This window comes from Nothoprocta perdicaria, unplaced genomic scaffold (genome assembly GCF_003342845.1).
Source record: "Nothoprocta perdicaria isolate Ctin4 unplaced genomic scaffold, notPer1 scaffold_102, whole genome shotgun sequence".
NCBI lineage: Eukaryota > Metazoa > Chordata > Aves > Tinamiformes > Tinamidae > Nothoprocta > Nothoprocta perdicaria.
In genome coordinates this window covers 166941-192648 of record NW_020454117.1, presented here as the reverse complement: position 1 = coordinate 192648, position 25708 = coordinate 166941, and the positions used below count along the sequence as shown (strand labels likewise).

The 25708-nt window shown below is 37.4% G+C and overlaps 1 protein-coding gene across 1 annotated transcript; it reads left to right on the top strand.

Moving 5' to 3' along the window:
* The first annotated feature begins 1510 nt into the window (after positions 1-1510).
* Positions 1511-25438, top strand: LOC112949620 (suppressor of tumorigenicity 14 protein-like). Its single transcript, XM_026042067.1, is given in 18 exon segments — positions 1511-1660; positions 1920-2088; positions 2736-2860; positions 3718-3785; positions 4508-4683; positions 4779-4817; positions 5459-5678; positions 7697-7836; positions 9100-9197; positions 10658-10770; positions 11695-11828; positions 15176-15190; positions 15193-15282; positions 17529-17648; positions 18316-18499; positions 20603-20874; positions 22462-22598; positions 25280-25438. Coding segments are annotated over 18 exon segments (2409 nt in total).
* The last annotated feature ends 270 nt before the right edge of the window (positions 25439-25708 follow it).

The following is a 25708-nucleotide window of genomic DNA, read 5'->3' as shown; positions in this document are numbered from 1 at the left end:
TGCACTTGATTGGGGTTGATTTGGTCCCTCCTTGTTTTTTTGCTGCTGAAGCAAAAAACTACTTGTTTATTCTGGTTTTAGATAGGTGTGTATGTGTACCTGTATATATCTGTACACACACACACACGTGTGTGTGCATATATATGTGTGTATAAATACATATACACATAATTTTTCTCACCCTAATTTTTCTTACTTAATGTGCAGAATTCTCTGAAGTTGTTAGCTTGAAACTGCTTTAAACTTGAAATGGAAATTATCAATTTTAATTATTTTGCTATTCTGCTAGTTCTCTGATACAAGTTTGTGGCCACCATACTTACTACTGGAAAAATCATTCAATATTGTGTGTTTGCTTTTCTTTTTTAAAAAAAGCAAACACTAAAGATTCTTTCAGGTTTTCATTAGAAGTCTCCTTGTTTACCTTGTGTGACGGATACGTTCCTTTCCCAGCTCATCCTGGCCTGTWCCTTACATGCAGCCCTGTTTTGTTGCTGACCACCAGCGACCGATCTAATTCTGGCAGGCGCCATCGTCCTGATTTCTGTTCTCACTGAGACTTAACAAAAACAGTCCTCAAGGCTGTGTCGTAAACAGGGAGATAAGGCCGACACACTAACCTAAGTCTTTGAAGTTAAAAATATGACTACAAGCCAATCATCTTATTYCATAAATACTCGGACAGCCTGAGAGCCCCTTTGAGCTCTCCTGACATGGCTGCGGCCTGCACACCAGGATCTCCCCTTGGGCAGGGACGCCTCTCAAGGTTACTCCTCGAGGTTCCTCGAGAGATCTTCCTTTCCACCGCAGATTTGTGGTAAGTGAATATAGCGCGCGCGCTTTCTTTCTTTCTTCCTTGCTTGCTCTCTCTCTCTCTCTCTCTCTCTCTCTTTAACTTTACTTTGTAACATAAGCACCCTCAGTCATAAACCGTTGACCAGGTCTGGGACTAGGATTGGATCCAGCCGCACCCAGACTCCTCTCAGAAGGAGCCTGGAAAGCAAGGGGGTCCAATCTGAACCTCGTGACCCAACGGGAGGGTATCCCAAGATAATCTTGTATTATCTTGTGCCTCCATGYAGTGAATAATAASTGACCTTGCCAWAGAATCTCGTKAAATCATTGTCCATATTAATAAATCCTGTTATTATTTCTTTCATATGAGTGAAGTGCATTTGTCGCTCACCCCCGCCACCACTCATTCCGTGACACCTTGTTCTAGGCTTTTTCATTTATAATTTGCTTGCATATAATTTGCAAAAGTGGCCAAAATATCTCCCTCTCTTGCATATCTGAGGCAGGGGAAGGGTAACTGATCTTCTTTTAAGTTATGAGGTCCGTATCTTCTTTAGCCAGTTAGGAAAACAAAGAGTTACAGTGATGGTGACTTTGCTCCACCACCTCTTTGATCGCAGCTCAGCTGGCTCCACTTTAAGCATTACAGCAAAGGTGAAATGAGAGAAGCCCGGGGGTGGACAGAGGAGGGGAGAAGACCATGTTCTTCTGGGTCATGCTTGAGGAACACAGTTCATCTAGGATTTTGTTAGTAGCCTTGTCTGAAGACATTTGTTGGGACATCATGATACGGGCTGTCCCCTCCAGAAATGTTTCTGTGTATAGCATACCAGYTCCTTCCCACCCTGAGCAGGCAGCYGGGCAGGTAAGAGACAAGCACTTTACAGCAGAAACACAGAACGTGATCGCAGTCTGCACTCCATGTGCAAATTGCTTCTACATGAAGCGACAGTGTTTTTTTTCTTTCTCATATAACTTAAAATGCATATCACAAATGAATGACCTAGAAATACATGTGTTTCACATGTGATAAAGCTCGGGAATATGGAATATGTATCTTAATTTTTAAAGAGGTTTAAACTGTGAAGACAATTGTATTGAAACATGCTACTCTTCTGCCTTAGGAAAGTCCACATCTTCACTGCTGTCAGCCTTACCCAGAAGGTGTGTGTCAGAAGTATCTTTTTCTCAAATGGACAAGCTTGCATTCCTGGAAAAGGTGGTTTCTAGGAGTATTGTCTGTGATTTCTTTAATAGTTACAGCAATYGTGCTGGTCCTGCAGTATGCATTCGGTAAGTTTCTGAGCATGGTGTGCATGGGACGGATATTTTGCACTATGTGAATGGTTTAGCACAGTAAGCTCTGCTAAGCAGTTAAGTACATAATGGATATATAAACTACTCTCCCTTCTTAATGCCCTTGCTAAGAAAATAAAATGCACAGTGATTAGCATTTGACGGTTGAATATGGAAGGTATATCTAGTGTCTCTCTTTTTTTGTCTCTTCCTGTGAATGCTTTTATTATCTGTAATATTTCTCAAGAATGTATTGGAACTGTCCTTCTTATTCACTTTTTCAAAACAGAATGGWTACTTAACTTTTAAGTGCTTCTTCCTAAGACTCAACTCATAGTCTTTAAAATCCTGCCTTTCAAGGAAAGAAAACAGAAAGGAAGCTTAACAATTAAAACCTATTAATAGAAATGTCAATGCATTTCTTGTACCTCATTCATTTCCAAATAGCTTATTCTTCTGGGCATTGTCCTAGCAGTGGAATTTACTCAGCACTCTCAATATTATTTAGCGTTTCTTTTAAAAGCTAATGCCTGCTGACACCAAGGTCAAATACACGCTTCTGCAAACCTCTGGTTCTGGTATGTTACGATGCATGCTAATTCCTGGTCTTCTTTTTTTTTTTTTTTTTTCCTTTTTTTCCTCAGCGCCACCTTTTTCTGTTATGTATATTGGTGGAAGTGTAGAAATCCCTAATTTGACATATACAAACGACCTCTCTAATCCAAAGTCACAGAAATTCCTACAGCAAGCAGAAACAATACAAAATTCGGTAAGTTCCCACATAAATATAGCAAGAATTTAGAAGTATTAATTGCAAATTCAGATTGGGATTGAGGAGATAGCTCTAGTTTAAGTCCTAACTTTTTTCTTTTTTTTTTTCCCCAGAATAATAAATGTAAAGCTAGCAAGTAGCTGGGAGGCACTTAATTCATCATGTAACTTTGGGATTGTAGCTACACAGCTGTAGCTGAGTCTCACAGAAAGGTCAAGGTTTTCCATAAAAACTGTGAATTTTATGGTTATTCTCACTGAAAGAGCTAGGACTATGTTTTTTTGGTTTGGTTTGTTTTACTTTGTTCACTCTTCTCTGCTAGATTATTCTCTTGGATCTGGGATTTTTATTTACAGTTTAAATTCAATGCATAAGCTTTTGTTTTGTTTTACTCCCCCAGCAATACCTGCTTTCTTGTATTTCTCATCTCCATATTGGTGAGATCAGTACTGTTTCCTGCATAGAGGTGAACAGAAGTCTTAAATACAAAGCACTTAGCCCATATTTCATAACAGACCTAGTCTTCTGTCTTAAAGCTGCTTTGTACATGGTGAAAACAAGCTGTCCATGTCTAGATTATGTGCCAGAAATTTGCCTCAAAGTATATGAAGACTATAATAATAATAATATAGATCTATTTATGAGCACTTTCTCGGCTAATTATCAGAAGCCATAAACATAATGTGATTTTGAAAAAAAATAAGGAAAATATATACACATTTATCAATATCTGACATTCTTCGAAAATGATTGGTGATGTTTATAAAATATGGGTAGGGATACAGGGAAAGAAATAGTACAATTGATACTAAAACATAACTCTACATTTCTTTTTGCAATTATTTGACTGTCAGTTTGCAGAGTTATACAAGTCTTCCACTTTGGGAAAGTATTACTTGAAGTCTGTAGTGGCTGCTTTCAGGTAGGTTCATTTCAAGCATGTAATTTAAATTTGAATTATTGAATTTAGGCCCATCTTTTTAGTGTATTATAAAGCAGTTATTTAAGAGAATCTTTATCTAGTCCTGATTTTGAAACCACAATTGAGTAGCATTTTTTTCTGTACCACTCGGCAGTAACTTGCTTTGGTTTGTCTATTTAAATTTCCCTTTTAACTTCTCAAAGTAACATTCAGAAGTATAATTTGGGGTTGGGCCGTAGTTTTAGGTTCCTGATAAGAAATCTAAATACAATGAGCAGATGGCTATTCCTGTCATAAAAAGCCCTGAAAACTTCTGAAAGATCAGTCCATAGGTCATGTTGAACGGAGGAGTGTGATGGACTGTCTCCTTGAATCAATTCAAAACTACTTTATATATGTAACAGAAAACCTTTTTTATCTCAACAGAAACAGTCTGAAATATTCTGCTATCAAACTATGGGCTTAAAACTGTGCTATCATATCTTGTGAAGCTTTAAATTAGTAAAAAGTCTATGAAATGCTGTTTTCTATCTCATTGTGCTTTTTGAAAATATGTCTACTGTTTAGAAAAACTAGTTTTGAAATAGGAGATATTTTTGCTCCCGTGTTCAGCTGCAATTCCCTGAACAGCAGTTCAGCTGTCTATTGAACTGTAGAAACCAAAAATATAGACGTGTCTGTTAATTAGAGTGCATTTGTGATATGGGTTTTTTCTTCCACAGTGAAGGAGAGTCTGGACTTCGAGCTTACTACTGGGATACATTCAGGGCACCACAAGATGTGGTTGATTCTCTTAAACTAACCTCAGAGCAACAAAAATCGATTGCTAGTAACAAAGCCCCTCACAAGTTCAGCTCTGGAGAGGAAGATTTTGATTTCATGTCAATAGAGCTTTTCGGTAACCATGTACCTGTCATTTAATACCTCTTCTGTCTATTTTCATTTTCCAGTTTGTGCTTTTGACTTGTGTAGCTGACAGTTATTAAATTTCAGTTTCAGATTCCACAGAATATGATGTGATGCTAAAATCAGGTAATTATTCTACAATTTCAATGAATATCACTCTAAGGCCATGCACGGCCTAGACTCCCTATAATGACTGTGATGAAAATGCCTTATCGCTTTTATATTTTACCTTGAATGGCTGAAATTGAATGGTTCCTATTATTTTTCAGTGAGAAATATATCTCCTTTCTGTGGCATCTTAAAAAAAAAGAAATGCCAGTATATAAAATCATACATGGACTATTTGCCTTGTGGCTAGAGAGTTGTGGTTGTTAGTAGTTAGTGAAATACTGTAGAATTTCAGCTTATTTAGATTTCTCATATTGAGTACATCTCAAAATTGTAGTCACATACTAAGTATTTTCATTGCATGGAGAGGGGTAAAGTGAAAATGATAGAGCTGGTATCAGCTGTAGCCAAGTTCACTTCTTGTTGAGCATKTGATGAGCCCATAGTGGTAGGGAGGTGTTGTGCCACCTCATCCAAAGCAGGAGGAAGAGGAGGCACTTGATCTTACAGGGAGAAGTCAGCAGAGCTAACAAGAATAAGATCATCAAGAAGTAGATTAATAGGTAGGAGGTTATTGCCACACTATCTGAAGTTTTTCCCACTGATTTTTTTATTTAACTGACATTTATTCAGCCACTGACCTAACTTCTTCTGTATAGCAGTATCCTTCGACCTGTATGCAAAGCCAGATAGCAACAGGACTCTAACTCTGATGAATCTCAAGAAGTCTTTTTATCAGTGGAGGCTGCGAGTTCCTTCTAACTATGTGGTGAGACTGGTGGTTACTACTTTGCATGSTATCACTCCAGGAAGCTGTGCTTCACACCAGTTGTCAGCATATGATTTCCTTCTTCCTCTGCAGAACAAGATCATTACAAGGTAGGATAGTACAGGGGAAAAAAAAAAAGTTTTACCAAGTTGTAAAGAAATTCTGAAAATCTAGTGTACAAAATTGATATCTAACAGGGTTTCAACATTTAGGGGATTCCAAATAAAATTTAAATAAAAATATTTTATAAGGCAGCAAAGAGATATTCCATCTTATTTCCTCCTGCAATGAATTATGAATTCCTATGCTTTTACTACTGATTTTTCTGCTTTATTTGATTTCATACAGGTACTGTTACAATTCAAAAAGATATGAATTTGAATTTTGATTTTTCCATTACCACTAGAAAAGATGTTTCAAAATGGAAAGTCACAGACAAATCACTGTGGCAACTCTGTCTACAGAAAACTCACTCCTCAGGGTTCTTGTCCAGACTTTCATCTCTCTCCTTAGGCAACAAGGTCATTAGGCTTTCTTGGTGATGACATTGTCAAAGGTCAGGGTTGGAGTGAAGACGATGTCTGTTCTTCATGATGCACAGGAATTTCTGTGTGTTGTCTGTGTTCTCTTAACAAAGGAAATTTTTTTTTTTCCAGAAATTGTATGTGAACACTACACTGTTTTAACCAAATCAAAGGTATATCTCATATGACTATGAGGCTAAATATTTTCCAGGGTAAAATTGCAATCTTTATTAAATGACCTAAAGGAGAATTGCCATTAATTACCTTGAGAAGGCAGTCTGTGGGAGGTTCTTACCCACCTCACTTCCCAGCGTTCAGTCCTCGGATCACAAATTGTGCTTCAAATCATTATCACAATTTTGTTTAGACTGGAGTAATAAAGCATTCCACTACAAATACTGAGGAACGAATGAACTGAGATTGAGAAATACCATAAGACAAGATGTCTCATGCAGATAGCTCTTCTCATATATACTTGTCTTGCTTTTCTGATGATACTGTGGCAAAAGCTACAGTTAGAAGATAAGGCTCCCAGCTGGGTGAACAGAAGATAGAAGTGCTGAAATATCTCTACATGGCAGTGGAGAGAGGATTCAGATTGTTCATTTTATATAAGGTTTGACYGGTGTCACAATAAAAGGATACTATAATGACTAAAGAATACATGGCAATTCACAAATCCTTACTTAATGTGTCTTAAAGTGGGAACAGGGAGTAGCCTGCAGAAAGCTTAAGAGGACTACTTTGAGTCAAAGATTTAAAAATTATGTTTAATACTGCAACTGCTGCAACTCAGTGGCAAGAGGTAACAGTGTCAAAGGACTTGATGCAGTGCTGTGATGAAAATGCACTGWTAGTTACTACATAGTCAGATCTTAATTGTTTTCATTTGCTGTGCACAGAAGTAAAGAAAACTCTTAGAGATTTTTCACACACAGGTTTGTAAATTGAAAGATTTGTAAATGAAAAAAATATTCAAATTATGTTGTGGATTTCAAAGTGCAATGGGTATAAGAATTTATTTACACATGCAAGAAACAGTATCTCAAAATACAAGAGATAATAAGTTTTCATGCTCCAGATCATAAGCAGCTCATTGTTTAAACAAAAGAAGATGAAATACATGCTGTGGATGGGGTTCCCCATGTTCTCTTGTTCTTGAYAGCTTGTTCTGACAGCTTCTGCTGCCAGCTACATGAAACCCATGTGAATGCTAACAGATAGCAAATGTTTTGGGCTAGTTGTGTTACACAGATGATCTGCAGCATGTATAGGGGATAGCTCCGTGCTATCCCCTACTTAAGATTTAAGTAGCCTCATCTAGCCCTGCCTTTCCAATATTTGTATAGGCCTGGAAAATTCCGAGTACTTGTTAGGCAGAATATCCGTAATGTTCATCCCGAACAACTCAGCTCTGAGACTGTGAGACTCTAACTAGCATCTTGGGTAGTATCAATTGTTTTAAATAATAAAAGGGAAATGTTAGTCAGAGGAATACTTGTGAAATGGAGATGACCAGATCAGTGTCATTTCAGCCCAATTTCTCATATCCTCTGACTGGAATATGGGAAATATCATCTAATGCAAAGTTTGTGATATTTCAGATGGTGTGAGCCTGGGGCTTGGACTTCTCCTGTTGTACGTTTAACTTCATCAAGTAATGTAATGTTGCTTACCTTTTCACTGGACCGAAGAGAAGCAAGGAACATACTAATAGCTCACTTTCAAGCCATTCCTAAAATCCGTAAGTGATGAATGGAAACAAGCCTGATGTAAGCRTACATGCTCTTCCTGTTGCCTCAAAAAAAGTTAATATTGGAGGAAAATCCGCTTAAAAGATATGTCAGAAAACTCAATAATTATTGTCATTGTCTTTGTCAGAACTTCTCTTTTCTGGATGACTGCCCATAGCCATCTTTCCCAGAGACTGCTCTCACTGCATAGGTAACCCCATTATCCACGAGTATTAGCAGCAAAGCAGCGAGTCAGATTTTTGGCACATATCCAGCCCCACTCTAGGTAGCCCCAGTCACAGAGCAGCGCTTGTATCACGTTTGGCAATCTCCCTCAAGCTCAGGGATGACATATTTCATGAAAATTGAGTAACAGGGTAAAAAGTTGCTTTTAAGTCTTTGATCACCTTCTTAAAGGAACTGCACAATTTAACTGACCTCAAGAAATCAAGCAGATTCAGGACCAAAGTGGTATTACCCACACTTCTTCGGTAAGGTTCATTTGTTTCTCCTCTAAGGGGAAAATTGATAAAATGAAGAAATTTTTAACCTGTGAAACAAATCATAAAAGATAGCTTATAGAAAAAAAACCTTTTTTTTAAAATTTGCACATTTCATTGTATGCCTTTATGAATGCTGTTTAAGAAAACGTCATGCACGTTACAAATTAAATTTCTTTCAGTCTGAGAATTGGTACTTAGAACCCTGAAAAGTCAAGTTTTGATATAAAACATATAGCAAATTATTCAGAATTGTTATTACTTGAATTTCATGTTTGCATCTACTGTCTTATCTAAAAGAAAGCAAAAGCAGTAAGTACTGGATGTCTAGGAGAGTTCTTGATAAAAATAAAGCCCCAAAGAAAACTGGCCCAAATGTGATATGCATTTTCAGATTAAGAATTGACACACAGATTTCCTGTTTTGCATAAATTCATGGATTTCACTCTATTGGGTGTGGTTTCACTCCATTATGGAGAGAGAACCTACTGCAATTCTAAGTTTTTTTTTTTTTTTCTCTTTTTTAACTTTCACTTCCCCCCCTCCCCATTTACTGTAAAAGAAGGGTTTTCCTCATGTTTGATCCAAAACTTCAGAGTGATGGGGAAGTAGGAGTTCCTCTGCTTCTCTGTTACTATAGGGCAAAACTGAGTTTAATAGTGTCATGACTCTTCTAACCCTGTATGTAGGGAAGGAGCCTGGCAAGTGAAATGAGCTTTCCAGTTTAGCGCAGTGGAGATAACTGTGTTTTTTGCTGATATATTTCTCTCCCAGTGTGTGGCGGGCATTTTATCTCCTGGAATGGGACACTGAGTTCCCCTTATTACCCAAGTTACTACCCACCAAACATTGACTGCAGTTGGATCATCCAAGTAAGTCCGGGGAACTCTTAGGAGTAGTGGTGCTGTGTAAGTGATTTGTTTTATGTGGGATTAAAGCAAACCTGGGAGAAATGATCTTTCAGTGCGGGGGAAAAAAGAGGTGGGAAGCATACTGAGACCCCTGCACCAAACCCGTTCTCAGGTGCTCTGTTTYCCTCCTGTTTTATTCCAAAGGCAAGTGATAAGGAAGGACTACCAGCCTCTAAAAGACAGTATTATTCATGACACAAAGCACGTGCYGGATGTGATGACAGTTGCTAACAGCCTAGTGAGTGATTAATAGCCAYGGCTTTACTTCTGTGGTAGAAGGGAGAAAATGGAGACATATTGGGTCTCCTAATGTATCATTGCAAAGGCTGAGGGAGCTGGGCCTGTTCAGCCTGGAGAAGAGAAGGCTGAGGGGGGACCTGATCAGCGTGTATAAATACCTCAAGGGAGGGAGGGAGGAGGAGGGGCCGGCCTCTTTTCAGTGGTGGACAGTGACAGGACTAGAGGAAACGGCCATAAGCTGAGGCACCAAAAGTTCCACAGGAACTTGAGAAAACACTTTTTGACAGTGAGGGTGACAGAGCCCTGGCACAGGCTGCCCAGGGAGGTTGTGGAGTCTCCTTCTYTGGAGATCTTTAAAACCCACTTGGACACAGCCCTGTGCCACGTGCTCTGGGTGACCCTGCGTGTGCAGGGGGCTTGGACTAGATGGCCTCTGAGGTCCCTTCCAACCTTGAGCATTCTAGGATTCTATGCTCAATCTCCCTGAACTCAGCAAAACCAGGAGWTTTTTCTGGCTCAGAAATTCAGCTCTGAGTTTCTGGCAAGTCCTTGGCTGCTGGAAACCAGCTTTCATCTGGAATCCTGTTTATGGCTGTCACCAGCTTTCTGYGTGTTTGCCTGCTCCTCTGTTAAACATTTCACTGCTTTTTTGACTTTCCTTGGAAAAAGGAATGTCAATGAGAGATTTCTTTAATGTCTTTGAGAGTGCAGCAGTCTCTACCTTTTACCTGCTCAATTAAAATTATTAGCAGTTTACAAGCTTCATCTAACTATTATCTCTATACAGGAATGCAAAGAAAGGCTTTCTAAAATATAGCGCTCACCCTTCCAGTGCATGAACGGCTACTGCAGTTTTGTGGCCATCTGCCTTAGGTGTCTTAAAACATTTCTGTGATCTACCACTTGGCAGCACAGGTATAGCATGAATCTAGGATATGGTGCTTTGGGCTGGCTGCAGGAAGCTCTTATGCTCCTTTACCTGTCACAGTCTGCCAAGAWAAGGGAATATCTAAAAATATTTCTATACACATTTGAAATAGCAAAGTTTTTGGACTTCACGGGTGATGCTTCACATCATAAAAATGAAGTATTTTGAATCTGATAATCAGTAAAATAAGTTTTACCACATCAGGAGCATTTTGTGGTTGTGTGTGGTGGGATATTTATCCTTTCACTTCTAGGCACCGTTGCCTGGCTACAAGCTGTCCTTAAAAATCCTCACAATACAAATTCAAGAGAAGTCTCCAGGGTCCAGTAAATGTGATAAGGACTGGTTAGAAATTGATGGAATTAGGTGAGTCAAATATGCAATTTTCTGACATATTATCTTGTGCTTTGTCTTTCTGCACCACATACTATCCTTAAAAAATGTCTCATCAATTGCTGTCCAGAATGATGCATTTCAGCGAACAAAATGTCATAGATTCACCAAATTTCAGCAGAATAATATTCTTAATCTTGCTTTAGTAGCAAACATTTGTCATTAGCTTAACCATCCTGCTTTTTTTCTCCAGTGATAAATATTTCTTTTGTTGCTTTGCTTAAGTGCAACAATATGGAAGACTGCAGGATTTTATACAGCTGCTGTGGAGCTTTGAATTCCTGGTTCTGAATAGCTTTTGCCACCTGAAGTTTTCTGTTTTAACAAGCAACTGATACAGAAGTTGTAATGGTTTTCAGGAAACAGGACAATTGGCAATGTGTATAAAAAGAAATATTCAGAGTGATTTGTCTCTAGAAAGGAGCATATGGAAGTTGGTGACTGACTGTTGGGTGTGTGACATAATTGCTGGATTTTAAACCTGTTGATTAACCCAAATCAGAGTTTTCTAAATCCAAATAGGAAGTCTGAAATCAAGTGCTTAGAAGTGATTTGTATTTAATTGCTCAATTGTGATATGGATCCTCTTTTGCTGTTTTTTTTTTTTCTTTTTTTTTTTTTTTTTAACGAGTCTGTTAGCCCCAGAAAAGTTGCTGAGTTGGAAGATTGGGAAGTGCAGGAAGGGAGGATGGCAGTGGAGAACTTTTGTAACTAAGCTTTCTAATACTTCTGTTAAAGCTGGAAACTTTTTACACTAAGAATAGCCTGTCTTTGTTCTAGTGCTTTAGAGCTTTTTGGCATTGGTACCCTGCAGTAATAGAATGGGTGGCTGAGTGGCAATGGTCCCTTTTATTAGAAATTAATTGTGTGTGTGTGTGTKTTTTTTTTTCTTGACAGATACTGCAAAACTATTTCAGGAAGCAACAGAAATAAAGAATATGACTATTCAGTTGCAATCAACTTCCATTCTGATGAACTTGTCACCCACAGAGGGTTTTATATTGAATACAAAGCTTTCAGTCACACAGACTGTAAGTGAATCTGCATGTACTTTCATTTCTAAGGACACTTGAGAAATCACGTTTAAGGGCCTTGAGAAATAAACCAGACACATACRTACCGACATGCCTTTTTTTCTTAAACTACTTTTAAGACAGGGATGTTTTGAATTTAACTGATTAAATACTAAATAAATCATTAAATACTAGATAAGTCATACTTATGGAAGGTAGTAATTTGTTTCTCGCTTTTCACAAACCTTCTGTAAGATGGGAAATAAAAATGATATTTACCAATTTTGGCAGATCTAATTACTGGACAGTGTGCCAATATTTTAAAAATATTTCTAAGTATTTGCAATTGGCATAGCCAATTTTTAGCCAGGGTCTAAATAGSACTCTTTCAGCAGACAGGAATTAAGTTTAATAATCTTTTTAAATTCAGAACTCGTCATACTCTGAATCAGCTTCCAGTTTGATTCAAAAGCAAGTTTCCAGGTGTGTCCATAGTTAGCTATCTAAGTTGTCATTAATAGACAATGAGATTCTTGGCCAGGATGTGTTGCATTTCCTACTGCTACAGCCCCTTGTCTGGCTCCCTAATCTCCACACTTCTGGAATAGCAGATGTTTTGGGGTTGAAAGAGTAGCTGTGTTGGCTTTCAGAAAATGCATACATTGCCTTGTAATATCTTTCTTAGAAAATACTTGTCTGCAGTATATTCTTTGCATGTCTTCATTAATTTCCAGATACATTCTCTTTCTGTTTCTAGCCTTACTAACTTCCTTTTCCCAATTATCTGATAGGCAGCTGAAATTCTACAAGACTTTGAGATGAGATCTGTTTGTGAAATTTCCTCACATCCCCAGGTCATTTGACTGAGTGTAATTTTGCATGTAAAAAAGTATATATACTTTTATYTATATCTACTCTAAAGTCTCTGGTAGAAATTAGTGCTTCTTCATGTCTTCTTTCAGAAATAAGTGATAGCTTTCATGACTCACTGTGACAGATTTTGTGGCAAGAAGCTACCATTTATGCAGCATTGTATGCCATAGAGTGTAAAGAGCTTTTGACACTGTCTCCTATAACAGCATCCTCAGGTGAATTGAGAAGTGATGAAGCTGCCTGGCCCAGAATGTTGCCATCAGTGGCATCTGGAAGGCAGTCACAAATAATATCCCCAAGGAGTCAAAACTGGGGCCATTACTGTTTAACCTCTTCCTTATGGACCTGGACAATTGGACAGTGTAGGCTCAGAGATTTTTGCAGATGGTGCAAAACTGGAGGATTTTTATGATATACCAGAYGGCTTTCCTGTTGTTAGAGGGGCTCCAGTGCACTGGAGAATGGGCAAGACAAGAACCTCTTAAAGTTCAATGAAGGGAAATGCCAAGTTGTCTATCTGGGAAAGGAATAACCTCAGGCAGCAGCACACACTCGGGGTCAATCAGCTGGACAGCAGCTTTGCAAATGAACGCGGGGATCCCAGTGGACAAGTTGAATCAAGTTTGCCAATGCACCTGCTGGCAAAGAAGATCAGTTGTATCTTGTGCTACATTAGGAGAAGTCTTGCTAGAATGTGGAGGGAGGTGATTTTTCTCTTCTCAGTTGTGAATTTGCCTTTGCTCTTAGGGAGGAAGAACTTTTAAGTTGACTTAACCTGGGTAAAAATATGACCTTTTTGGCCTGCTTATTCTTTCATGTGCTTATCTGCATGTAGAAGCCAGTTCTGGGGCTTGATTTTTGCTGGAAAATCTGAAGAAAGGAAAAATGTTTTTCATGGATTTCAAAGAAGTACCTTAGAATCAAGATTATTTTAATCTTTTTATTTTAAGTGGATGCTTAAGAAATTTCTAAGTAACAGGCTGTTACATAATGGAATTACTAGATTTGAAAACTATTTTATAAATAATTTGTTTACCTTTAAAATGCAGAAGCTCAAGTACAGTAACACAGAGATGAGTTTGTAAATCATTTTAGTGTTGGATAATTTGTATCTGTAATACTCAGGAAAATTCCCAAGTGTATGTGGGTTTTTTTGTTGTTGTTTCTGAGGTTACTTAAGTGTAAAATATATGTTAACAAACCAGAGAAGCTTTCTCTAAGGAGTGATTATGCATCTGTGTTGACTCATTTTCAACCCTTTGAGTTAGGCAGTTCTTGTGAATTTAGATTTCTAAGTCCTTTTAAGTGCATGTTGATTCATTTAATTCCTACTGCCTTCTTTGGCAGATGATGTCAAGACATCATTTGCTTTTTTAACATTTAGTTGAGTTCACAAACGACAGTGGCCTTGGTTTTTAATAGCCTTTTTAATGCTCCTGCTTGACAGTTCTGTTTCAATGGGCAATTTGATCTGTGAAAGCTTTTCTATTGCCATTGTTTTAAGTCTTTTATCTTTCTAGCTTGTTCTYGACAATTTAAATGTGCAGATAGAACCTGCATTCCTTCAAGCAAACCAATGCAATGGCTGGAAAGACTGCTTAGATGGTAGTGATGAGTTAGACTGTGGTAAGTCAATTACTTCTCTTGTTTGTATCCTTCTGTTATCATTTTATTCTAGGATTGTTTCTTGCTGAAACAATCTCTAAGTATTGGTGGCTATCTTTAAGAACACGGGAAGATGTGGGTGAAAAACTAGAAATTGGAAGAATAGACCATGAAATGTGTATCTTTGGAAGCTGGAGAACACAGAAAGAGAAGGGAGTTTTAGACTGATCTTCTTCTTAGAAAAAAAAATAGTCAAACCAAAATATTTGTAAATATCAAATTTTAAGAAAAATGTTAGGAAATTTCATTCTAGAGAATGATTTTCCATGACAAAGACATCTTTATTGTTGATATCTGTTATGGGATATTTTATTATTTCTGGTAGTGATCCAAGTGACAGAATATGGTACATGCTTAAAAAATAGAAAAGATGGTACAAAACAGGAAGAGAGATGAATGGATCATGGTAAACTGGAGATATCAAGAGGGGAAAAAATAATACGCTATCAATAGAGATCCAAGCAGGCAATCAAACTGATGGATTGCCTAAATCACTTTTCTGATAAAAAATGACATGGTGGTGGGTCCCAGAAGCTTACTGAGAGTTACAGAACCATGAAAAATCAAAAAGCTAAATGTCACACTAGGATATAAAACAGGAGTTTGAAAGGATCTTCCCAGAAAAAGCGGGAAGGCCTCAGCAAGAATATTGTAACCCCATTAACCCACACACTGTTACTGGATGCCATTAAAAGCAAGGTAGACTCATGTCTACCATAGATGTCACACTAATAGATGTCAAGGTGGCCTATGGACTATGTAGAGCTGTTTGTGGCTGTGAGTCAACTGTTTGGATTATAAGGCATTTACAGCCCTTTGCTCCTCAGATTGTAATCCAGAGCAACTAACTGTGGCAATGGGAAGTGTAAACTTCAGTTTAAGACTTGCAAAGGTGATGACAGCTGTGGGGAGGACAGTGATGAAAGTGATTGTTGTAAGTTTATGTGTTAGTAAAGTTTCTAAGAGATGGAGAAGGCAGAGCAGGAATATGCGTGTTTTCATGCTACTGGATAAACTATCTTAAATCTGTAATTTTTCCAGTAGACATGCTGATTATAAATTCAGTGGAATTCACTTTATATTAAAAAAAATGCACATAAAATGAGTTTTTTGGTTTGCTTGTTTCCCCTTCAAAAAAAAAAAAAAAAAAAACTTTCTTTGTACAATACAAAAAATACAGTAACAGTCTGTTAACTTGTCAAAAAAGACTTCAACTAGCACTTTCTAGCTGTAAGGGCCACCCCATGCCATCTGTCTCCTCTTACAAAAGGAAATAGATATCTTTCAAGAGTGTGTTTGTTTTCTGGGTGTTCTACCTGCCTGATTAAGCATGCAAACCAGTTAGTGTGAACATAATAATAATAAATATAATATAATAATAAATATATATATATATATTTATTTATATAATTATTTTATATATATTATATATATATATTATATATTTTTATATAATTATATATATATATATAATATAATATTATATATATATATATATAATATTATATATATAATATTATATATATATAATATATAATATAATAATAAAGATACAGCTTCCATGAATTCTTTGGGTTTTCATGCCACTAGTTATGATCAGTTTGGAGAACTATAAGAAAAACAGTATCTCTAAAGGGATTAGTAATCCAATTAGATACATCATTAAAATCTAGTAGCTAGTTTTCTAAATTAAAGAATGAAAAAAATGAAAGAATGCATTTCTAACTACCTGCAGCTACTGTTTAGCTTTCAGTTATTCACTGTGCTGTTTAGCAGAAAATATGATTCACAACTTGTCACAACTTGTCCTCAGATCTTGGGACAAAACATGTGCTCAACTGCTGTTCTCTTAATAACGAACAATGACTTGCRTAAAATCCCACTCTAGTTGAACGTTTCTACCATTGTTGTACAGATTCCTGTACAACATCAAACATGAAAAGTAACCACATRGATTTGCTGGCATTATAAGCAAATCCCCAGAGACTTCCTGCAAATGACTCAAAAAGGTCACATTATAGATTTTTCAATAATGTGTTGAGTCCTGCTGACTAAGTACTATCTAATTTGTAGGAGGACTTTTGAAATGCAGTTCTCTTGTGATATGGACCCTTAGTGTGAGTCACTCTGCTTCATGCAAGCTATTCTCATGTAGTGAATGAGAACCTATCTGAACTGCTACTGAATTGTGCACTCCTAGGTATTTTTTTTTCATTGCACAAAATGCATATTTCTTAATAGTGGGGAAAAAAAAGGAAGAAGGAAAAAAGTTCAAAGTATAACTAGTGCTTGTGAAAGAAATTAATGAAGCAAAATTTGCGATAAGAGTGAATTTAGTTAGATGACCTAACCACAGTTTGTGGGTGATCTTGTAAGAAGAAAAATTTTCCCCTTACTGTTACAGAATCTAATGTAATGACAAGAGACCTAATGATTTTAGGACTCTTGCGTCTTGCTAAATGCATGGTCTCTGGCACTGCTAGGAACACTGCTGGCACTACATCTCAGTGATTTTGAGCCCCAAAACACTTGCCTTGCTTTGTATGCTACGCCCTTGAGGTAGATGGCAGCATGTCCTTGTTTGTCAAAAAAGTACCTACCATTTTTTGAAGATGGCTGTAAACAACCTATAATATGTGTCAACAAAAATGGATGCACAATGCTGAGGTCTGTCAGGATTTCCATGTAGTAAATCGTGAAYTTCTTACCTGAAGACATCTTGGAGGAAACTTTCAAGCCCTTGAATGATTTGCTGAAATTCCTTTAAAAAACAAAGCCTAACTGTTGAAGTTCATCTGTTGTGTAGATGTATAATTTGTAACACCAGTAGCACTGCTGATAGAGGTAAAATAATGGACTTGACATGTCTAGACCTTTCAGCTTAAGCTCAGTACAAATGGAGTAGAGGGTAGTTGGAAGCTCTGTTCTCTATTTTTATGATGATGGAGGCTTAAGTTACTGTGATCATTAACTAGAGTGAAACGTGTTCTCTACTGAGAGACCGGTTTACACCAGCATGAAATATGACTTGAGACAAACTGGAGCATGTGGTTTTGAACAGCTTGTGCCACATCCTTGTTCGCTGAAGAGTAGGTTGAATAGGCAAAGTTTCTTTAGTCACTAGAAACCATGACTCCAAACACGTGACGTGGTATCTTCTCTCTCTCTCTCTTGTTTCAGCCTACAAAAATTGCTCCSCTTATGCTTACAAGTGCCTCAATGGAAAATGCCTGCTGAAGCCGAATCCTGAGTGTGATGGAATACACGATTGTGCAGATGGATCTGATGAAACAAACTGTGGTGTGGTAACAGTGGTAGCTAATGATATGGGAAATAACACAGTGGGTGATGGAACCACATTAGCGGATCAAGAATTGATTAAGTCAGATGTGATTTTTAAAAACGAGAATTTACTGGTAACAACTGTATGAAAATGTCTGACTTGGAATTTTTCAGTGTCTCATTTTAAACCCAATGATTCCTTGTGTCTGATTTATTTCCAATAATGCTTGCTTTAGAGTTGTTAAGCACTTGCTTGAGCTGAATAAAAAACAAATAGCCAAGGAACTGCATGTAAGGAGTGAAAGGATGTAAGATTTTAAGTAATCCTTTAGAAGCAACCCAGTTTAGCAGTGTGTTTGATTGTATTTTTGAATTACAAACCTCTTTATTAAGCTATAAAAGAGGATGAGCAATCATTTGGGAGCTTACCAGTCCATTGAGTGAAAAAGGGCAAGTATCCTTATCTTTTTTTTTTTCCAGTTGCATAGTAAGAAAGTACTGTTGTTGTTGTTATTTTTCGCCATGGCTTTGAGGTGTGATAAAAGTAAGTTTATATTTTAGGCATAACGATGTAAAATAATTTCATATTTTTCTTTACAATTTTATTCAATTATTCTATTCAATATTTGATTGATAATTTTATTCAGTTATTCTATTCATATATTCATTATTCTATTTCTGTTAGCTTGTGGAAGACAGTGGTTCAAGAAAAATAGAATTGTTGGAGGTGAAGAAGCAAGATCTGGAAAGTGGCCTTGGCAAGCAAGCTTACAGATGGGAACACATGGCCATGTGTGTGGTGCCTCTGTTATTTCAAACAAATGGCTCATATCTGCTGCTCATTGCTTTCTGGATTCTGATTCTGTAAGGTATGGACAGGCTACACTATCTTAGGGTACCTGCAATTTAATAACCTTGCAGTGTTGCTTGCAAGATTTTGTAGTAGCAATGTCTTGATTAAGGGTATAACTCTGTGACATGATACTACTATGTAAGCCTTGAATATTGTATTCTACAGTCTTAAGAAGGAAGGATTTGCTAGTTAAATTTTAAAAAGCAAAGATTTCAAGAGGAGAATCTGTGGCCTTTTCTTGCCAAGAAAAGTTTGTTGAAGAGTGGAGTGTGATATGCTTTATGTGTGAGAAGGAAGAAATGGATGATTTTGAGTTTGATAATACATTTTTTTTTCTGACTTCCAAAGCATGATGTTTACATTCTGATGTACATACAAAAACATGCATTTCAATTTCAATAATAGTATTCTAATTAAAAGGTAGATGGTTAGATTATGATAAGTTCTGTGTTAAGACATTGGACAAGATTTACAGTTCAACTTTTGTGGCTTTTGTTGAAGGCAACCTGGTACTCTAAATTATGTAACGTGTTTGCATGTGGTCAAATGAGAATGASTATTTTTTTTTTTTTTTTTGTCAAACACATCACAATTTTCCTGATGTAATATGATTTCAGTTTCAGTAAAGTGATTGACCATAAGATTTTGAGTTGATGGAGAAAGTTTTATATGTCTGCAGTTACATCAAGGCAAAAGAGAGATTCTTATGTTAATGCATTAGTTTCTTACTTGATAGTAGCACTGGTGTGCTGCATGAAGTAGAGGAGAAGACGTYAATGTCCAAGAGAAATTAGCTATACTAAATAAAGTATGTTGGTATGTTGGAGATACAGCAATACAGTGCTTGTGTGAAGGATATAATCTAGTTTTTTTTACAGTACAAAAGGACTTGCACARATGATTTTCTTGAGCTGTAAATACATCCCACTTCTATTGAACTGTAAATGCATTTCTCTTATCAGAGCAGAGTATCCCCAGGTGAACTGAGTAGATACTCTCTCTCTTTTCTCTAGACTATGTATATGAAAACCAGAAAACCTATTATTTTTCAGTGCTATATATCCCAATCCATCATGGTTTAACTTCAGTGCTGCTATCTGAAGTGTAGCAGTTTTGCTCCTGAAATGAGTCTGGTTACAAAGCTGCAGTTAGAAAGYTTTTGGAATGATCAACCATTCCTACAATAATTACAGTCTTGCTTTTAGGACTGTAAGTTTTTGAAGACTGCAGTGACATGCAGAAATAGGGTATCTTCATATATTATATACCTGCTTAGCAAGTGTAATTACCAAATACGCACAAATATGTACCGAATACAAAAGTAATTTTATACTAAAAAACTATGTTACTTAGCACAGATGTGACTAAGACCCTGAAGACCCACTGCTAGTGTGGGAAGAACATGAGCCATTGAGGCATCTATGTCAGAGCAGCCAATCCTGCTTGGCCTGTTTCTTGGCTCATGAAAGTCAACAACAGTGCTGGCCCTTACCCAAGGCAAATGGGACATCAGTTCTACTTGAAAGCTCAAGCCACAYGAATCACTGATCTCTGAGAAACCCACTGTTGGACACCCAGTCTGGTTCTGCTTCACCCAATACCTCTGGCTGAATGTCAGAATAGAGGATTTAGCTTTACCCTTATAAAGTGTAAAGCTTTTCAACCTGGCTAAAATTTGACCTAAGCCTATTTTTGTACCGTGGCATTCTGGTAAATCAGTCACGGATGCTTTTTGTGCCAACAGAAAACCATACAGTAGACTTGAGCCATGAGCTTTAGCTCCATAATTACAATAACATAGCCTGTTTCATTCTGCTTGCATTATACGTTTATGGAACCCAGCTCTGGAAGTATTGTGGAGAGCTTTTCTTTGTGTGAAGATGGATCAAACTGACCATTCCAAGGAACTGATTTTTATATATTCCAAGAGACTATTTCTTTTAAAATTATATGTGAAGTCATAATGTTTTAGTGGAAAGAATCTGTAGTGTTCATAAACAGTGTTCTACACTRTTAAATTTGTGATGATTTTCATCAAATACTGAATAATGCTTAAAACTAAATGAAGCAATATTGGATTACTTTTCAATGGGATGTTGTAAACCGGTTYTCTTCACAGATACTCTGTTCCTTCTGGATGGAGAGCATATATGGGCTTACACACCATTAATGAAAACAGCAATCATGTAGCTATGAGATCAGTCAAGAAGATCATTATCCACCCGCAATATGACCGATATATCTCAGATTATGACATTGCATTATTGGAAATGGAGACACCRGTATTCTTCAATGAACTGGTACAGCCCATTTGTTTACCCAGCACCTCTAGAGTATTTGTTTATGGAACTGTCTGCTATGTAACTGGCTGGGGAGCCATAAAGGAAAACWGTATGTTCTTTTCCTGCATATATTTCTTGCAAGCTTGGCTTAATTTCAAMTTCTAACAATGGAATAATTATAGTCACAAAAGAAAATACCTGTGATTTACTTAGTAGTTCTTTAAAAAGCTATAAAATATCTTCCTAGTCTGTGAGTTCTGAATGTTTGCTTGTATAGCAGGTGTGTGAATATGCATCCTCTGTATGGGGATCAAGGATGTTCTTGCATGACATGGAAGAGCAAATAATCATATATTTACGAAAAGGTGTTCTCTTTTATGCTCAAGGCCCACTTTGCCTGGGGAATAGATTGTTAGTAATCTTGCATGTGAAAAAACAGGACATTCAAACTAATGCAAGGAAAGACTTCATGGTTAAGAACACAGTTTGACAATAGGAGGGCTTCTGCAGAAATAACTGCAAAAAATGTGAAGTTTGTTTAGTTTTTATTTGTCTTATTCAAAGGCAGTATTCCTTATGAAATATTCTGCCTGCACATCTTGGACCAGCCAGCTACTGTGGGGAGTGGAAGTGGATAGAGGAGGCAGATTTGGAGGAGTGCAGTGAGAGAGCCCACAGATTCCTCATCCCTATTGCTGCATCAAACCCAAGCCAGATTTTAGACTTGGGTATAGATAGCTCCCCAGAATTGCAGTGGTCCCCACAACTGCCCCGAGTCCTGATTGCTCATGTTTGATCAGAAGCCRACTGCCATGGTAACAATGACTTTCTTAATAAAACTTTTTAATAGAAAATTCCGATATAAAATAATCTCATAATATAATAAGGTTCAAATACCTTTAAAAATGATAGTCTTGCTTTTTTATAAAAAAAATGCATATATGTAAACTTGTTGTTATGATATGTAAAAACGCCTATATTTTCATCTAGCCCATTTCATCCCCATTCTCCTCCTCCCAAACCCTAATGCCCAACYAATCTGTTCCCCTGAACATTCAGGTACTGAGAGATTATATTGATTATATTGAGATTAATTTACTGATAGATCAAAACGTAAGTCGGGATATTTAGCTCACAATGATTACTTGTACCCATAAAATAGTACAGGATCAACCCCCTATCATCATTTGCGACTTGCACTTTTTTTTAGTGGTGGTGGTGGTTTTCACCTCTCAGCTTCATTCCTCAGTTCCTTCTTTAGAACATGGGGGGTTGGGAGAGAATGCCAACACTTCCTTTACTAGGACTTGGACAGTGTTTGGATCAAAACTATAGAAGAACAAAAAGCTTAGGGCACAATTTGAAACTTTTGGGCATTCAAAACTAGTTAGATTGTATAAAATCTCACAATATATTCACAGCTTGTGTGGCTCTTCTGACTGGCAGAACCAGCTAATGAGGATAAAGACAAGTAGAAAGTCAATCATGGTAGTGCATGGGGACCTCTGTGTTAGAAATGGCACGRACTGCAGTCTCTAAAGCTGAGGACAGGCAGCATTTGTAGGGAGAGGAATTACTCTTCTGCCATTAGCTGGATGCATCTTGAGTTCGTAGCCATTCTCCTCTGTTTCAACAAATGGTTTCTCTGTTAGAAATATTAACTTCTATAACCTCTGCAACACTTATATTTTTCTAGGTCATCTTGCCAAAACGCTGCAGGAAGCTAGAGTGAAAATAATTAACCAAAGTGTTTGTAACAGACTGTATGATGATCTGATCACATCACGTATGCTATGTGCCGGGAATCTTAATGGTGGCATTGACGCGTGCCAGGTAATCAGGGACTTGTGAAGAAATTATGAAAGAATGTTTGCTTTTTGTTTGGAAAATTTTCCATGGTTTAGATCTTGTTTTGTTTTCCTCCTCTCAGTAATAAATTAAAGTGTCTTGAGTGTATGGCATATAAATTTCTCCAAAATAGGAAAGGACATTGGGCATAGAAAATGTCTGAATCTTGTAAAATGTTGATTTGCAAGGTATGGAGTAAAATGATTTGAACTGTTTTTTTTTTCTTCTTCAAAAGTTAAACAGATGTAAAGACAAAAGGAAATTAAGTRAGGAACATCTGCATTTCTTGATTTATTTCTTTTTGAGGGAGTTAATATAATGTGAAAACAATGTTAGGAATAGCATAGTTACAGTTGCAAAAAAATTCAGAATACAGAGTAAGCTAAATCCAGTAAAGACAGTTGAAATGCTGACTCAGTTTCATATATTCATGCGTGTATATTATAACAAGTCTTGATTACATCATTGTAGCACAAGTTATATGACCTAATTTGTTTGCACATGCAGCTAATAAGGAACTAATTTAGACATATTTAACTATCTTGCTTTTSCTTCTCTTTCCCAGTTGTTACTCTGGTGTCTGCTTTATCAGTATTTAAACTTACGTGACAATCTGCTTTCTATAGTAAAACAGAGGGTGACAGAGCCCTGGCACAGGCTGCCCAGGGAGGCTGTGGAGTCTCYTTCCCTGGAGATCTTCCAAACCCACCTGGATGCCGCCCTGTGCCCCATGCTCTGGGTGTCCCTGCTGGAGAAAGGGGTTGGACTAGATGATCTCTAGAGGTCCCTTCCAACCTCAACCAGTCTGTGATTCTGTGAATTACTTTTTAAAAGGAGAGAAATTTGTTACTGATTTTAGTTTGTGGTAATTTGTTAGAACTTTTATTTAAGAGTATTTTTTGCTGTTTTAATAGAACGATTTTTGCATTATAGCTCTAACAGGTGTAGTCTTCCAATACACAACAAAAGACAACTATAGGATCGTTCTGCAGTTTCCAAGATCAGATTCATGAGTTAGTATTTTTGTTAACATGTTGTTTGTATATAGGCCTTGGAATTGTTTTGTTAAGATGTGTGATATGCCTAAGACTTGATGTTCCTCCAAAAAATGTGTTGCCTCAGAAATGGCCTTAAGTTTTAAGATGGATATTTTAATGAGTTTGGCAAGGTATTCTACTAATCAATCTACTTTTTAACACCATCTGCTCTGTTCCWGTCCTTTGCATCTTGAACTTCTTAATCGTAATAGTGACTGTGCTATTTTTATCCCCCCTCTCTCTAGCATTCTTTCTGTATGGTGCTGTCTGCTGGTGACATTTTAGGAGATCCTCACGGTGCTCTAACTGCAGTCTCAGGGTTTTGGACATCCTCATTTGTTTCACTTCTTCATGGATATGAAAACTGTTCATGTAACTGCAGAGGTTTTGTGAAACTTCCAAGCACTTTTCGTCATTAGATGACGTGATACTTTCAGTAAGAAATGAAGCACGTGAACTTTCACACTCAATTTCCTTATTGCTCTGGTTTGTTCTTGACCTTGCATGGTTCCTTTTTTCAGGATTCCGCTTCTTGCTGCATAAAACTYCTCCAGTCTTTTAGAGCTTTCTGGCTGGCCAGAATATCCAGCCTCCTTTCTGAAGTCACCTTAAGAAGAGCTTTTTGGATGGTTAAGTTTAGCAATGCAGCAGCTGGGGAGAGAGGAGGAATTGTTGTGGCAGCTTTCCTTATCACTAGATAATTTTTGGGTAGGTGACAGAGACTTAATTTTTAATAGGTTCATGTGTTTCTTGTTCCTCTCCCATGTGTTAGCTTCAATTGGTGAGAACAAACAAATTCCAGACTCAGCCTAGAGGCTGCCTTATATACATAAGGAAAATCTGCAGAGAACAGCAGTATGTGTAAGTGTTCACAAGTCTGTGAACCCTTCCATTTACAGAAGGCATAGAAGGTTAAAGCAGTGACAGTCACAAAGCATTTGTGAACCCAAATGAATTTGGATTCATGTGAATTGAGATAAATATAATCTTTTGCTTTTCCGTGTTGTTATGTGCAGAGCTGCATGTTTCTTTTGAGAAGCCAGTGCATAATTCTGGACTCTTTTTTTCCTTTCCTCCAGTGAATCTAGCCACAATGTTGATTATGAAACTGCTAACAACATCTAATTATGCTTTAATTACGCCTTTTTGGTTTTTTTTTTGAGTGGAGGAGGGAGGGGTTGGTAGCAGACTTGAGCATAAGAAAGAGACACTTCTTTGTTTCCATTTTAATGTATAGTATAAGAGTACTCTCTTAAACATATGAACAACTTATGGCCAAATGATGACAGAGTTCCTACATTCCATCCCTCTCTCCTCCTTTTCCTCTTGGACTCTGTGATCAGATACTCTATGAATCCTTTAATGGGTCATGAGTAATTTTTTCCCCTTTTACCTTCTTGTCATTGCTTTATATTGATTAGTGTGCTGTTCTTGTGTGTTAAAACAAGCTGAACGAACTTAATATCTGTCCAGGGACACTTATTCTGGAAAAAAAGGTGCTAATATTACACTATAATTTGAGGAAGAGTGAAGCATGGATTTTTATAGTCCCTAAATAACCTRACACATGCGTTCCTGTCCTATGTGGGGGTGAGTGTGCTAACGGCTGAACTCTCTCCTTTATTTTAGGGCGATTCTGGAGGTCCTCTGGCTTGCACAGGAAAGGGAAATAGTTGGTACCTTGCGGGTGTCGTGAGCTGGGTTGAAGGCTGCGCTCGGCGCAGTCGCCCAGGAGTGTACACAAAGGTGATGGCACTTTATGACTGGATTCGTCAGAATGCAAACTGATGTGCCAGAGGGAAAATGTAGATCACCTTCCCTGTGGGAACTGCTTTCCACAACACGTTATCAAATACACCTYTGGCAGTATAACAAGAAAATGCCATTGGCTGTTTCTTTGTGGGAGGGAAAAAATGTACTTTTTTGACACGGAAATTGTTGTTTTCTGCTCACCTGGAAGTAACTGTTTGGATTCAGAACAACTTCGGATTCCTTACGGATTCATCTTCRCTATTCCCAGCAGCAGAAACAGTGCTGCCTTTAAAGAAATACAAAATA